This window comes from Ranitomeya imitator, chromosome 8, assembly GCF_032444005.1.
Source record: "Ranitomeya imitator isolate aRanImi1 chromosome 8, aRanImi1.pri, whole genome shotgun sequence".
Lineage (NCBI taxonomy): Eukaryota > Metazoa > Chordata > Amphibia > Anura > Dendrobatidae > Ranitomeya > Ranitomeya imitator.
The window spans coordinates 178,512,112-178,525,461 of NC_091289.1; the positions used below are offsets into that span (position 1 = coordinate 178,512,112).

A 13,350-nucleotide genomic window follows, 5' to 3' on the forward strand; every position below is an offset into this window, starting at 1 on the left:
GTGTGGGCAATCTGAAACTCACACCTGAAAGCAGACAAAAAGGGGAGAAGTTGACTCAATCTTTGCAGTGTGTGTCTGTGTGTGCCACACTAAGCATGGAGAACAGAAAGAGGAGAAGAGAACTGTCTGAGGACTCAAGAGATCTTGATGTTCATTTGTCCACAGTGGGCAACATAATCAAGAAGTTTACAACCTATGGCACTGTAGCTAATCTCCCTGGACGTGGACAGCTGAGAAAAATGGCAACGCTGGATAGTCCGGATGGTGAATAAGCAAGTTCCAAAGAATTGCAAGCTGTCCTGATGCTCAGGATGCATCAGTGTCAGCGCGAACTATCTGTCAACATTTGAATGAAACAAAACACTATGGCAAGACACTCAGGAGGACCAGTGACTTAAAAACGTAGACGGCAGTTTTCCCGATGTATGTGAGTAAGCCAAAATCCTTCTGAGAAAGTGTTTTGTGGACAGATGAGACCAAGGTAGAGCTTTTTGATAAACCCATCATTCTACTGTTTACCAAAATTGGAATGAAGTCTACAAAGAAAAGAGCACGGTACCTACAGTCTAATATGGTGGAGGCTCAAAGTTGTTCTGGGGTCGTTTTGCAGCCTCTGGTACTGGGTGCCTTGGCTGTGTACAAGGCATCAATAAATCTGAAGATTACCAAAGGATTTTGAGTCTCAATGTAGCGACAGAAAGCTAGGTATACGTCCTAGGTCATGGGTCTTCCTGCACGACAATGACCCCAAACATACTTTAAAAAGCCCACAAAAATGGATGGAAACAAAGCGCTGGAGAGTTCTGAAAGTGACAGCAATGAGTCTGGATCTAAATCCCATTCAACACTTGTGAAGAGATCTTAAAATTGCTGTTGGGAGAAGGCTTCTTCACATATGAGAGACCTGGAGCAGTTTACAAAAGAAGAATGGTCCAAAATTCCAGTTGGGAGGTGTAAGAAGCATTTGATGGTTATGGGAAGTGATTGATTGCAGTTATTTATTCCAAAGGGCGTGCAACCAAATATTAAGTTGACAATTTTGTCCTGCTCATTTTTGGGGTTTTGTGACAAATTATGTAAAATTTGCTTTTTTTTCTGTTTTTTTTTTTTTGTGCTGTTCCAGTACACACAAAGTAAATATACATTAACAAAACATATATATTGATAATAATTTTCTGGCAGAAATACTTAATTTTCTGGAACAATTTCAAAGGTGCCAACACTTTCGGCCATGACTGTATGATTCTTGCACAGCAGCTGTCTTTTGTCTGTGTCCACAGCTATTCCCAAGTAAAAACTAAAAAAAACACGAGGTCACAACTTTGATCTGTCAAATCATTACAGAGATTATAAATATTACCTGCTGCAGATTTGTATCTTTCTTCCATTCAGGTTTACTAGTTGTGTTAAAAAAAATCTCTGTAGTTAGATGGACACTGTCATCAAGCTGCTGTTTACAGATCTTATATTCTTAACGTGCCCCTATCTGTATTTTCTGAATAGAGTACAGGTCAGATTGGCTGATTGACATCCTCACACCACTTTACTGGCGTTAATGCCCCATGAATGTTAGGTTGAGGTGTTAATGAGCTCATTCTGGATTTATTTAGCTACACAAAATCCAAAAGGGTTATACCTCAAACAATCACCTGCCCACACATACATGATCACTAGTAGTCCAACCACTGGGACCACTGCTCTTCTTGAGAATGGAGGTCCCGTATCCCTTGCATAAGATAAGTGGTAGTGTGAAGTGGAGCAGTGGTCATGTTAGTGCACTACCGCTCTACTACCAAGGGGAACACAGGTTCCCTGTTTTTGTCATCAGTGGGGGTACCAGTGGTTGGACTCCCAGTGATACATTTATCAATAGTGATGAGCGAGTGTGCTCGTTACTCGGGTTTCCTGAGCATGCTCGGGTGTTCTCCGAATATCTTGGGCGTGCTCGTAGATTATGTTTGTGACCCTGCAGCAGAATGATTTTCGGCTGTTAGACAACCTGAACATATGCAGAGATTGCCTGTTTGTTAGGGCATCCCCAAATGTATTCAGGCTGTCTAGCAGCCGCACATCATGCAGAAGCAGGGACACAAACATAATCTACGAGCGTGCCGAATACTCGGAGAACACCTGAGCATGCTCGGAAAACCCGAGTAACGAGCACACTCGCTCATCACTATTTATCACCAATCCTGTGAATAGATTTTGTTTGTGGGACAGCCCATTTCATTTTAACGATCCAAGAATTTTTATTTTTTTTCTTCTTCCAAGTGCCATAACGTTTCTTTTTAATACTTTCTGAATTGTCCATGCCCCAATCTGCGTTCTTCACTCACCGGCTGTACAACATTTCTTCTGTGTCTCCTAGGAAAGTATTGGATCGACCCAAATCTTGGCTGTCCATCGGATTCGATAGAAGTGTTCTGTAACTTTACAGCAGGAGGACAGACGTGTTTATCGCCTCTTACTGTGACAAAGGTATTGTAACTTGTAAAACGAGGCAGCACTATTGTGTTGATGGGTGGCCAGGACCAGACCTCTCTAACAGAATCTCCACCCCAAAAGGAAACCCCCAAGTCACATCGCATGAGTGCAGTGACTGGAGACTAGTATTCATTTGTTGCATTCATCTTGTAATACTCAGTATACCAACTCATCTTTTCCATTTTGACCAGCTGGAATTTGGCGTCGGCAAAGTGCAGATGAATTTCCTCCATTTGCTGAGTTTGGAGGCCGTTCACACCATCACTATCCACTGTCTGAACACTCCAGTCTTAGGGACAGATGTTGGTGGAGAGACACCTCTTACTTTCAAGGGATGGAATGGCTACAATTTTGAAGGAAACAAATTACTTGAAAGAAACGTGCTTCTAGATGAATGCAAGGTAAGATGCAACTGAAGCAAACCAACAGCCGGCCGCAGAGCACGCACCTAGGGCCTTATTCATTAAGGTGTAAAACTCCTTGAAATGTCAAAAAATGTTTGCGCAACTCGACGTTGCAGAAACCTGTTGCACCTTTTGGTGTTTTTTTTTTACGCCAATCTCGGCCAAAATGAGAGTTATGGGGCGTGGTAAAGCCTGCCGGAAAATTCATCATACTCTCCGCCATCATTTGCATGACAGTTCCAAGATGCAGAAATTTCATTAAGAGAACTCTGAATAATGCACATCTTATTCCAGCGTTGTCTTCATTAAGACTCTCGAGTAAACAGTCTTGATGTATTAGGGCATTAGAGTTCAGGAGAGAGAAGACATCTTCAGCAACACTTACACAAGTCACCTTTCCTTGATATGTCTATTTTACTAAATATTTGCATTCTGCATGAAATGACAATTCTTGCAATTTTTTTCCCGGAACACTACATTGTTCCATTCCTCTGTTTTTCAACCAGAATTTTTTTATATATATTTTTACAAAAGGGGTTACCGTTCCCAATGTCAAAGGGGTGTGTCCCTGGCACTGTGATCACTGGTTGGACAGTGTCAGAATGTGGGGCAAACCCAAACTGGTAACACCCAGTTGTCAATCTATTTATACATTTCTAAGAAAAGTAAGAAAGAAATGACACAATACATAATTGGAAGAAAACAGGAACCTGATACTGATGACCAATGGATAGGTAAAAAAGGACTGGAAACCCCTTTAAGCATTAACTAAAATAGGAAGTGACCCTTAGACAATTATATAGTAGATATATAAGACCATCCTCTCTGAAATATAATATATAAAACATGATGAGGATATACTGACAGAAAGTATTCAGTATATTAGGAATTTCATGTTAAAGGTTAGGCTAATAGCTATATGGTACAAGTGTGTGGCTAGGATGGCTCCTTTAAAGAGGTGGTCCAAAAAATAACATAATCTTCATCCTAAATGCTCATCTATTTAATGCCATCATCTAGCATCAGTGATGTCACTGTTCTATGCATGACAGGTATTTTTATTACAACACACACTGACAGTGCCCTCTGTTGCCGGCTCATTACTATGCATGTGAGTCGGGGAGAGAGAGTGCACTGTCATTGCGCATATCACAAAGGGACCAGCCCAGCCTCTGAAACAAGCATCTCTGATTACACTTCATTTCTGCCCCCTGATGACGACTAGTTTTGAGTATCCCAGCATATAGTGGGATTCTCACACAAAGTGTCATCAAAAAGGAAATTGGAAAAAAATAAAATAAAATCAGTTAGTGTAGTTAGGGAAGGATAGGGAATTCTGCATTAAAGTATATTAGTATATAGATTACATTTCTAGTATAGCATTAACCCCTTAATGACCGCCAATACGTCTTTTAACTGACCTGACATATAAGAGAATATCCTCCCCATACAGGTGACAATCCAGCAGCTGTCAGCTGTACACTATAGCTGACAACTTTCTGTATCAGCCAGGATCAGTATTTGCACCATCTAAATCTGTTTAACCCCTTAGATGCTGCTGTCAATAGTGACTACATCATTATAAATGGTTAACAGAGTGTGGGGGCTTCTTTGTCCCAATTAGTGCCCTCAGATCATGATTTTGTTGTCCTGATGTTTGCCATGGCAATTCATGACCAAATAGCGGCCTTAGAGTCTGACGGCTGTAGTAATCTGTTTAAAAGTTAGCAACATTTAGGTGGTAAAAATACACATTTTCATTTCTGTTATACCACTTTGCATTAATTCCTGTAAAGCACCTGAAGGGTTAATAAACTACCTGACAGCAGTTTTCAATATGTTTAGGGGTGCTGTTTTTAAAATGGTATCACGTTTGTGGGTTTCCCAATATATGGGACCCCTAAAGTCACTTCAAACATGGATAAGTCCCTAAAAAAATAAATTTTGTAAATTTCTTTGAAAAAATGAAAAATTGCTGCTACATTTTTAAACCTCCTAAAATGCTAACAAAATAAAATAATATTTTACAAATGGTCCTGATTTAAAGCCGACATGTGGGAAATGTTATTTATTAATGGTTTGCTGTTGTATGATTATCTGGATTAAAGGGATAATCAGTCAAATTTAGAAAATTGCAAATTTTTTAACATTTTTCTCAAATTTTTGATATTTTTTATAAATAAACACAAAAAATGTTGAACTAAATTTACCATTATCATAAAGTATAATGTGTCACGAAAAAACAATCTCAAAATCACTGGAATTTGTTGAAGCGTTGCAGAGTTATTACCACATAAAGTGACACTGGTCAGATTTCAAAAATTTGGCTCGGTCACTAAGGGGTTAAATAGCTAGGGATTTAAAATGAAAATTAAGTAGTATTTCGGACCGCCCCTTTATGGGTCAGGACTTCATACAAATTAATTATGCAAATTGCCTCTTTAGAGAGGAAGTGGACTTGAACTCTGTAGCGCCACCTGGTGGAAGCAGAAAACCTACAAGCCACTATCGACCCTTTAACGGGCTTTGAAATGTGACTTGAACTAGTGAGCCAGAAGTCACGGAGACTAGAAGTGCCTGATATAAAAGGGTTTGTTATCTTTTGATTAATTCTCTTGAGGACATTAATGGGGGCGTAATAGGGGGGTTCTGTGAGCTGCATATTGTCTGAACCCTGTTATGCTGAAAAACTGTAAATCTACAACCAGTGAAATAGACAGTATCAAGTAAAAAATTCTGTAGATAGAAGTTTAACAACAAGCAACTTTGTAATTTCCCAATATTCTCAGGAATGGAGGGATATTGAATTCTACAGGTGACTGCTAGTTTCCTAAGTTATCGGCCTCCTCTACAGTCCATCAGACGTGGCCGGGTCTGATAAGCAAGTAGCGTGCGCTTGCAAGCTCTTTTCTATCTAGTTTGGAAGTGTTTCTCTGAGCTCGCAGGGTCCAGCCAGCGTCAATGTCCCTGTACTATCCCAATGCTACAGAAGGAAATATACATGGGAGAACGCACGCGCTAGGTCACAGGGACGACAATACCGCTGGTCCAAACTGTCAATCATTCAGGAGCACAGAGGTTTCCTGCAAGCAAGGAGTCAGGAGGCTGGGGAGCGGTGTGTTCCAGAAGACCTTAGGTCTTGAGGACAACCTTACAATAAATGTCAAGATGTTCTCTACCTTATTGTGGCAAATGGTTATTGTAGAGATTTCCCTTCTTGGGGACCCTCTCTACTCCCCAGTCACTTCAGTCAGGGTCTATCTGGAAGGCTCATTGATTGACAGGTACAATGTAGCTGCAGGGGCAGTGATGACCTACCATTTCCCCAGCAATACCAGCTGATTGCAGAAGGCCGTGGCAGCAGACCCCTCTCACATCAACTCATTGTTGAGACCTCTTTATTGTAAGGGGTTTGTCCAAAATGACCCCATATACAGTATGTATTGACAGTGACTAATAATTGCTCTCTTTGATGCAGGTACACGACGGCAGCTGGCACAAGACAAAGTTCAAGTTTCACACTCAAGAACCAAACCAACTTCCCATCATTGACATCTCCAAGTTCACCCCACTCCAGAAAGGACAGCATTATTTGGAGAATGGCCCAGTCTGCTTCCTCTGATATAACCTAGAGAAACCGAGGGGCAGCTGCTAAGTGCAAGTCTCTTTTTCTACAAAAGAGCATATAAAATAAAGGAAGGTAGCAGTGTCTCCACTGCGTGACTATTACAGACCATTGTGTGGGCAATCTTCTAAAGAAGCCGGAAGAGACTTCCTCCTAAGAAGGACGTATTTCACAGGAGATAAAGAACTTTGATATTGATAGAGTATTTAAGTTTTTTTTTTTATTAATCTATATATATATATATATATATATATATATATATATATATATAACTTTAAATCGAAAAGAAAAAAAAACGTTATCTAAACCTGAGACAAATATAAAGCACTGTACAAGTTGCCTTCCAGAAAGCGGTCGGCTTGCTGCGGAGCAGTACTGGTTACTGCTCTGAAAAGTGCAATAATAATACAACGAGAGCGATCACCGGCCCGGCAACAGTGACGGGACGAAAAGTTGGATTCTGGTCCTATGCGGACATTTACCTCTCTCGGGATGGTACCCTACCTCTTCCATGTTGCCTGGTGCTCGTAAGAAAACAAGGTGCTAATGGCGTAAATGGATCCGACGGCTTCACTTTTGTATGTACTGGCTACATCCATCGTCCTCTCGTTTCCTTACATTTCAATAGATACTTATTCATGTGAAAGGATCAATCTATTTTTTTTTTAGATAGCCCCGCATAGCACAGCGTATATGGTGCCTATAAAACATATTTTCTCATTGTACAAAACAAAAACTTCCAAATAAAAGTTGTGCCCTGTTCGGGATGCATTCCCCCCCCATCCCCAGCATCCATGTTGATAAAAGTGTGTATATATTTTGTAACATGTATTGAAATTTTAATACAGCGGATATTTTAAAATGCTGATGTTAAGTTATAATAATTATAATCGTTGCAGTCGTGTAGATGATGTTTTTTTTTTTTCCTTTGCAATATTAATTGGTGCTATTATTTTTATTTAATTCTCATTTGTCTACAACAAAAAAAAAATCCATATTTCGTCAAAAAAAAAAAAATAATGTGGCTGCAGAAGTTGAACATGATGTTAAAACGGCTTTCATGTATGGTTTATGTTTCTACGTGTATATTTTACCCTTTCATCATAAAATACGATTGTCAGTCGCCTCTTACCACTCTAATAAAAAGATCTACCTTACACGGATTCCCTACACCACAGGGTATATGGATGTCATAAAAAAGAAGTATCTGCTGCTGCTACAGTCTCTTTCCAGAGCGTGGTCACCACATAAAACTGCATTTCCCCAAAGCAGTTTATTTTGGATCAGTTCACCGCAGGGCTAGTTTCATTATATAAAAAAAGATGAGTCAGTCCCTTTACACTGGCCATATATATAAGATGGCAGATTACACCCATGTGTTTGACAGTTAAAGGCCCTAATACATAGTAGAGAAATGTTGGCAGTTTTCAGGGTGATCGGTTGATATCTAATGTTTATGGAGATCCCCCCCACTCCTCCAACAGATGACATCTAATGTGTATGGAGGCCTCCCTGCTCCCCCAACAGAGGATACCTAATGTGTATGGAGGCCTCCTCGATCCCCCAACAGAGGATACCTAATGTGTATGGAGGCCTCCCTGCTCCCCCAACAGAGGATACCTAATGTGTATGGAGGCCTCCTCGATCCCCCAACAGATGATATTGAATGTGTATGGAGGCCTCCCTGCTCCCCCAACAGAGGATACCTAATGTGTATGGAGGCCTCCTCGATCCCCCAACAGATGATATCGAATGTGTATGGAGACCTCCGCTCCCTCAACAGATGTTCTATAATGTGAATGGAGGCCTCCCCAATCCCCCAACAGATGATATATAATGTGAATGGAGGACTCCCCACTCCCCCAACAGATATCTAATGTGTATGGAGGACTCCCCACTCCCCCAACAGATGATATCTAATGTGTATGGAGGACTCCCTGATCCCCCAACAGATCATACCTAATGTGCATGGAGGCCTCCCCGATCCCCCAACAGATGATGCATAATGTGTATGGAGGCCTCCCCGATCCCCCAACAGATGACACCTAATGTGCATGGAGGCATCCCCACTCCCCCAACAGATCATACCTAATGTGTATGGAGGACTCCCCACTCCCCCAACAGATCATACCTAATGTTTATGGAGGTCTCCCTGCTCCCCAACAGATGATATCTAATGTGTATGGAGGACTCCCCGATCCCCCAACAGATGATATCTAATGTGTATGGAGGACTCCCCGATCCCCCAACAGATCATACCTAATGTGTATGGAGGACTACCCACTCCCCCAACAGATCATACCTAATGTTTATGGAGGACTCCCTGCTCCCCAACAGATGATATCTAATGTGTATGGAAGCCTACCCGATCCCCCAACAGATATCTAATGTGTATGGAGGACTTCCCGATCCCCCAACAGATGATATCTAATGTGTATGGAGGCCTCCCTGCTCCCCCAACAGATGATATCTAATGTGTATGGAGGACTCCCTGCTCCCCAACAGATGATATCTAATGTGTATGGAGGACTCCCCACTCCCCCAACAGATCATACCTAATGTTTATGGAGGACTCCCTGCTCCCCAACAGATGATATCTAATGTGTATGGAAGCCTACCCGATCCCCCAACAGATATCTAATGTGTATGGAGGACTCCCTGATCCCTCAACAGATGATATCGTATGTGTATGGATGATATCTAATGTGTATGGAGGCCTCCCTGATCCCCCAACAGATATTATCTAATGTGTATGGAGGACTCCCCGATCCCCCAACAGATGATATCTAATGTGTATGGAGGACTCCCCGATCCCCCAACCGATGATATTCAATGTGTATGGAGGACTCTCCGATCCCCCAACAGATGATATCTAATGTGTATGGAGGACTCCCCGATCCCCCAACAGATGATACCTAATGTGTATGGAGGACTCCCTGATCCCTCAACAGATGATATCTTATGTGTATGGAGGACTTCCCGATCCCTCAACAGATGATATCTAATGTGTATGGAGGACTCCCCGATCCCCCAACCGATGATATTCAGTGTGTATGGAGGACTCTCCGATCCCCCAACAGATGATATCTAATGTGTATGGAGGACTCCCTGATCCCTCAACAGATGATATCTTATGAGTATGGAGGACTTCCCGATCCCCCAACAGATGATATCTAATGTGTATGGAGGACTCCCTGCTCCCCAACAGATGATATCTAATGTGTATGGAGGACTCCCCACTCCCCCAACAGATCATACCTAATGTTTATGGAGGACTCCCTGCTCCCCAACAGATGATATCTAATGTGTATGGAAGCCTACCCGATCCCCCAACAGATATCTAATGTGTATGGAGGACTCCCTGATCCCTCAACAGATGATATCGTATGTGTATGGATGATATTTAATGTGTATGGAGGCCTCCCTGATCCCCCAACAGATAATATCTAATGTGTATGGAGGACTCCCCGATCCCCCAACAGATGATATCTAATGTGTATGGAGGACTCCCCGATCCCCCAACAGATGATATCTAATGTGTATGGAGGACTCCCCGATCCCCCAACAGATGATATCTAATGTGTATGGAGGACTCCCCGATCCCCCAACAGATGATATCTAATGTGTATGGAGGACTCCCCGATCCCCCAACAGATGATATCTAATGTGTATGGAGGCCTCCCTGATCCCCCAACAGATAATATCTAATGTGTATGGAGGACTCCCCGATCCCCCAACAGATGATATCTAATGTGTATGGAGGACTCCCCGATCCCCCAACCGATGATATTCAATGTGTATGGAGGACTCTCCGATCCCCCAACAGATGATATCTAATGTGTATGGAGGACTCCCCGATCCCCCAACAGATGATACCTAATGTGTATGGAGGACTCCCCGATCCCCCAACAGATGATATCTAATGTGTATGGAGGAATACAGGGTCCACTGACAGATGTTACCTGTTGTGTAAGGAGGACTCCCTGCAGGGCCGGCGTCAGCACCCGGGCAAGTGCCGGGGCCCTGAGCAGGCAGGGGACCCACTCGCCGTCGGGGACACTGGCGCACTATAGTGCCGGCCCCCACGAGTGGACCCCCTGCCTGCTCCGGGCCCCGGCACTTGCGATACTTACCGTACCTCTCCCGGTTCCAGCGCTACAGCGTCTTCCATCCTCTGACTATAAACATAAGGATGAATGACCTCGGGGAGATCAAAACATTCGACACCGCGGAGACACCATCACGTGTTTCTCAATGCAGTGATCCAGAACACTGCCCCCATCCCTTATGGGAAATATGCAAATGTATGTAGAAAAGCCGCGGAGACACCATCACGTGTTTCTCAACGCAGTGATCCAGAATGATCTCCCCGAGGTCATTCATCCTTATGTTTATAGTCCTTTTACTAGGCACTGCTCCTTATAGCCAGTTTCCTACTCCACACTGATGAGGGGCAAATACCCCGAAACAGCTGTCTGTGGATGGATACCATGTTTTGGCATAGGTGGTTTTCCCTTTTGGGATGCTGCCCTTCCCGTGGTTGTTCCTTCCCGGTGAAAGACCTGGCTATTTATTGCTTGCGTTGAGAAACACGTGATGGTGTCTACGCGGCTTTTCTACTTGCATTTCCATCCTGTGATGTTCAGGTCAGAGGGCGCGATGACGTCACCAGTGCGCGCCCTCTGCCTGAGCAGTCGTAGCACAGAGCAGGAAGACGCCGACGGTGAGGAGTCCAGAGGAGAGCAGCGTCAAGCAACGCTGGAGCAATAGATGGGGCCCATCGTATACTGTATGGAGAATTATATGTGGCTCACTATACTGTATGGAGCATTATATGAGGACCATTATATATGGAGCAATAGATGGGGCCCATCATATACTGTATGGAGAATTATATGTGGCTCACTATACTGTATGGAGCATTATATGGGGTCAATTCCGTTTGGAGCAATATATGAAGATCATTCTGTATGGAGCACTCTGTGGTGCCCATTATACTGCATGGAGCACTATATGAGGCTCATTATTCTGTACGGAGCATAATATTGGGCTCATTATTATGTTTGGAGCAATATATGGGGCTCATTATTCTGTATAGAGGACTATGTGGTGCCAATTATACTGTATGGAGCACTATATGGGGCCATTATACTGTACGGGGCAATATATGGGGCTCATTATTCTGTTTGGAGCAATATATGGGGCTCATTATTCTGTATAGAGGACTATACTGTCCGGTTTCTGAGCTAATGTAGAATGTTCAATAGATATCACTCATGTAATGTAAGAATAAGTGAAATCTTTGGCATTGTACTATACCTATATTTCTCTGCCGTATCGGTGCATTATGAATTGTGGTATGTGTTAAAGGGGCCCACCGGGATTCTTTCGCCCAGGGCCCATGAAAACCTGGAGCCGGCCCTGCTAACAGATATCTAATGTGTGTGGAGGTTTCCCTGCTACCCCTCCCCCCCCCAACAGATGACATCTATTATGTATAGTGGTCTCCTCAAACTCCCCCAACAGATGATTAAAAGATGTATATGGAGACCTCTCCACTCCCATAATAGATATCTAATGTCTATGGACACCTGCCCGCTTCCTCCCCTCCCTTAATAGATGATAGCTAATTATTATGGAGGCCTGCCCTCTCGCCTCCAACAGATGATACCTAATGTATATGGAGGCCTCCTGTTAAGACACTCGGACCCCAGGTATTGGCACTGCAGGCTGGGAGGTATGTGCAACAGTAAGTGGCTATGCTGAACAGCACACAATAAGTGAGCTAGGACACACCAGAAGTCAGGGGCGAAGATGAAGAGGTAAACGGCAGGTCTGAAGCAGAACTTAGCTGTAAAATCCACAGCAGATTACAACATAATGGGAACAGACTGTAATAACAGTTCGTAATGCTTACAGCAAACGATGGATTAACCAGTTTTCGCAGAGCAATTGGTGCATATTGTAGAAATCACAGGAGTCTGAGGAGGTGATAGCAACAGAACAATCTGCATGGTGGCAATCACCAAATGGCTACTGGACACATTAGTCTCAATATGCAGACACTGGGATGTGTCTAACTGGGCCTTAATAGACCTTGGCAGATGATATCACTGAGGAACGGTAAACGTGGAGCACAATGAAGGGCAGCGGCCATAAGGGAATGAAGCAGAGCCCGGCCCTGAAGACGACACTGACGATTTCTTATGTGTGGAGGCCTCCTTACTCTGGGACAATCACAGGACACTTGCAGGAACACCAGGTAATGACGGTGGTGGTCCTATCTCAGTCAGCTGGAACTTTAGGGGCTGAGGCTGGATCTGCCTCCCCTGAGTGCAGCTCCTCCATCCCTCCCCTGAGTGCAGCTCCTCCATCCCTGAGTGCAGCTCCTCCATCCCTCCCCCGAGTGCAGCTCCTCCATCCCTCTCGAGTGCAGCTCCTCCATCCCTCCCCTGAGTGCAGCTCCTCCATCCCTCCGGAGTGCAGCTCCTCCATCCCTCCCGAGTGCAGCTCCTCCATCCCTCCGGAGTGCAGCTCCTCCATCCCTCCCGAGTGCAGCTCCTCCATCCCTCCCCTGAGTGCAGCTCCTCCATCCCTCCGGAGTGCAGCTCCTCCATCCCTGAGTGCAGCTCCTCCATCCCTCCCCCGAGTGCAGCTCCTCCATCCCTCTCGAGTGCAGCTCCTCCATCCCTCCGGAGTGCAGCTCCTCCATCCCTCCCGAGTGCAGCTCCTCCATCCCTCCCCTGAGTGCAGTTCCTGCATCCCTCCCGAGTGCAGCTCCCCCATCCCTCCCCCGAGTGCAGCTCCTCCATCCCTCCCCTGAGTGCAGCTCCTCCA

The 13,350-nt window shown here is 44.1% G+C and overlaps 1 protein-coding gene across 1 annotated transcript in view; it reads left to right on the plus strand.

The window, feature by feature from the left end:
• COL24A1 (collagen type XXIV alpha 1 chain) overlaps positions 1 to 7,676 on the plus strand; it is a 261,918-nt gene extending 254,242 nt beyond the window's left edge. Inside the window, exons 58-60 of the mRNA XM_069737975.1 lie at positions 2,369 to 2,478; positions 2,676 to 2,885; positions 6,367 to 7,676. Of these exons, the coding sequence (XP_069594076.1) occupies positions 2,369 to 2,478; positions 2,676 to 2,885; positions 6,367 to 6,510 (464 nt within the window). The 3' untranslated portion in view covers positions 6,511 to 7,676. The remainder of the gene's footprint in view (positions 1 to 2,368; positions 2,479 to 2,675; positions 2,886 to 6,366) is intronic.
• Positions 7,677 to 13,350: the final 5,674 nt, after the last annotated feature.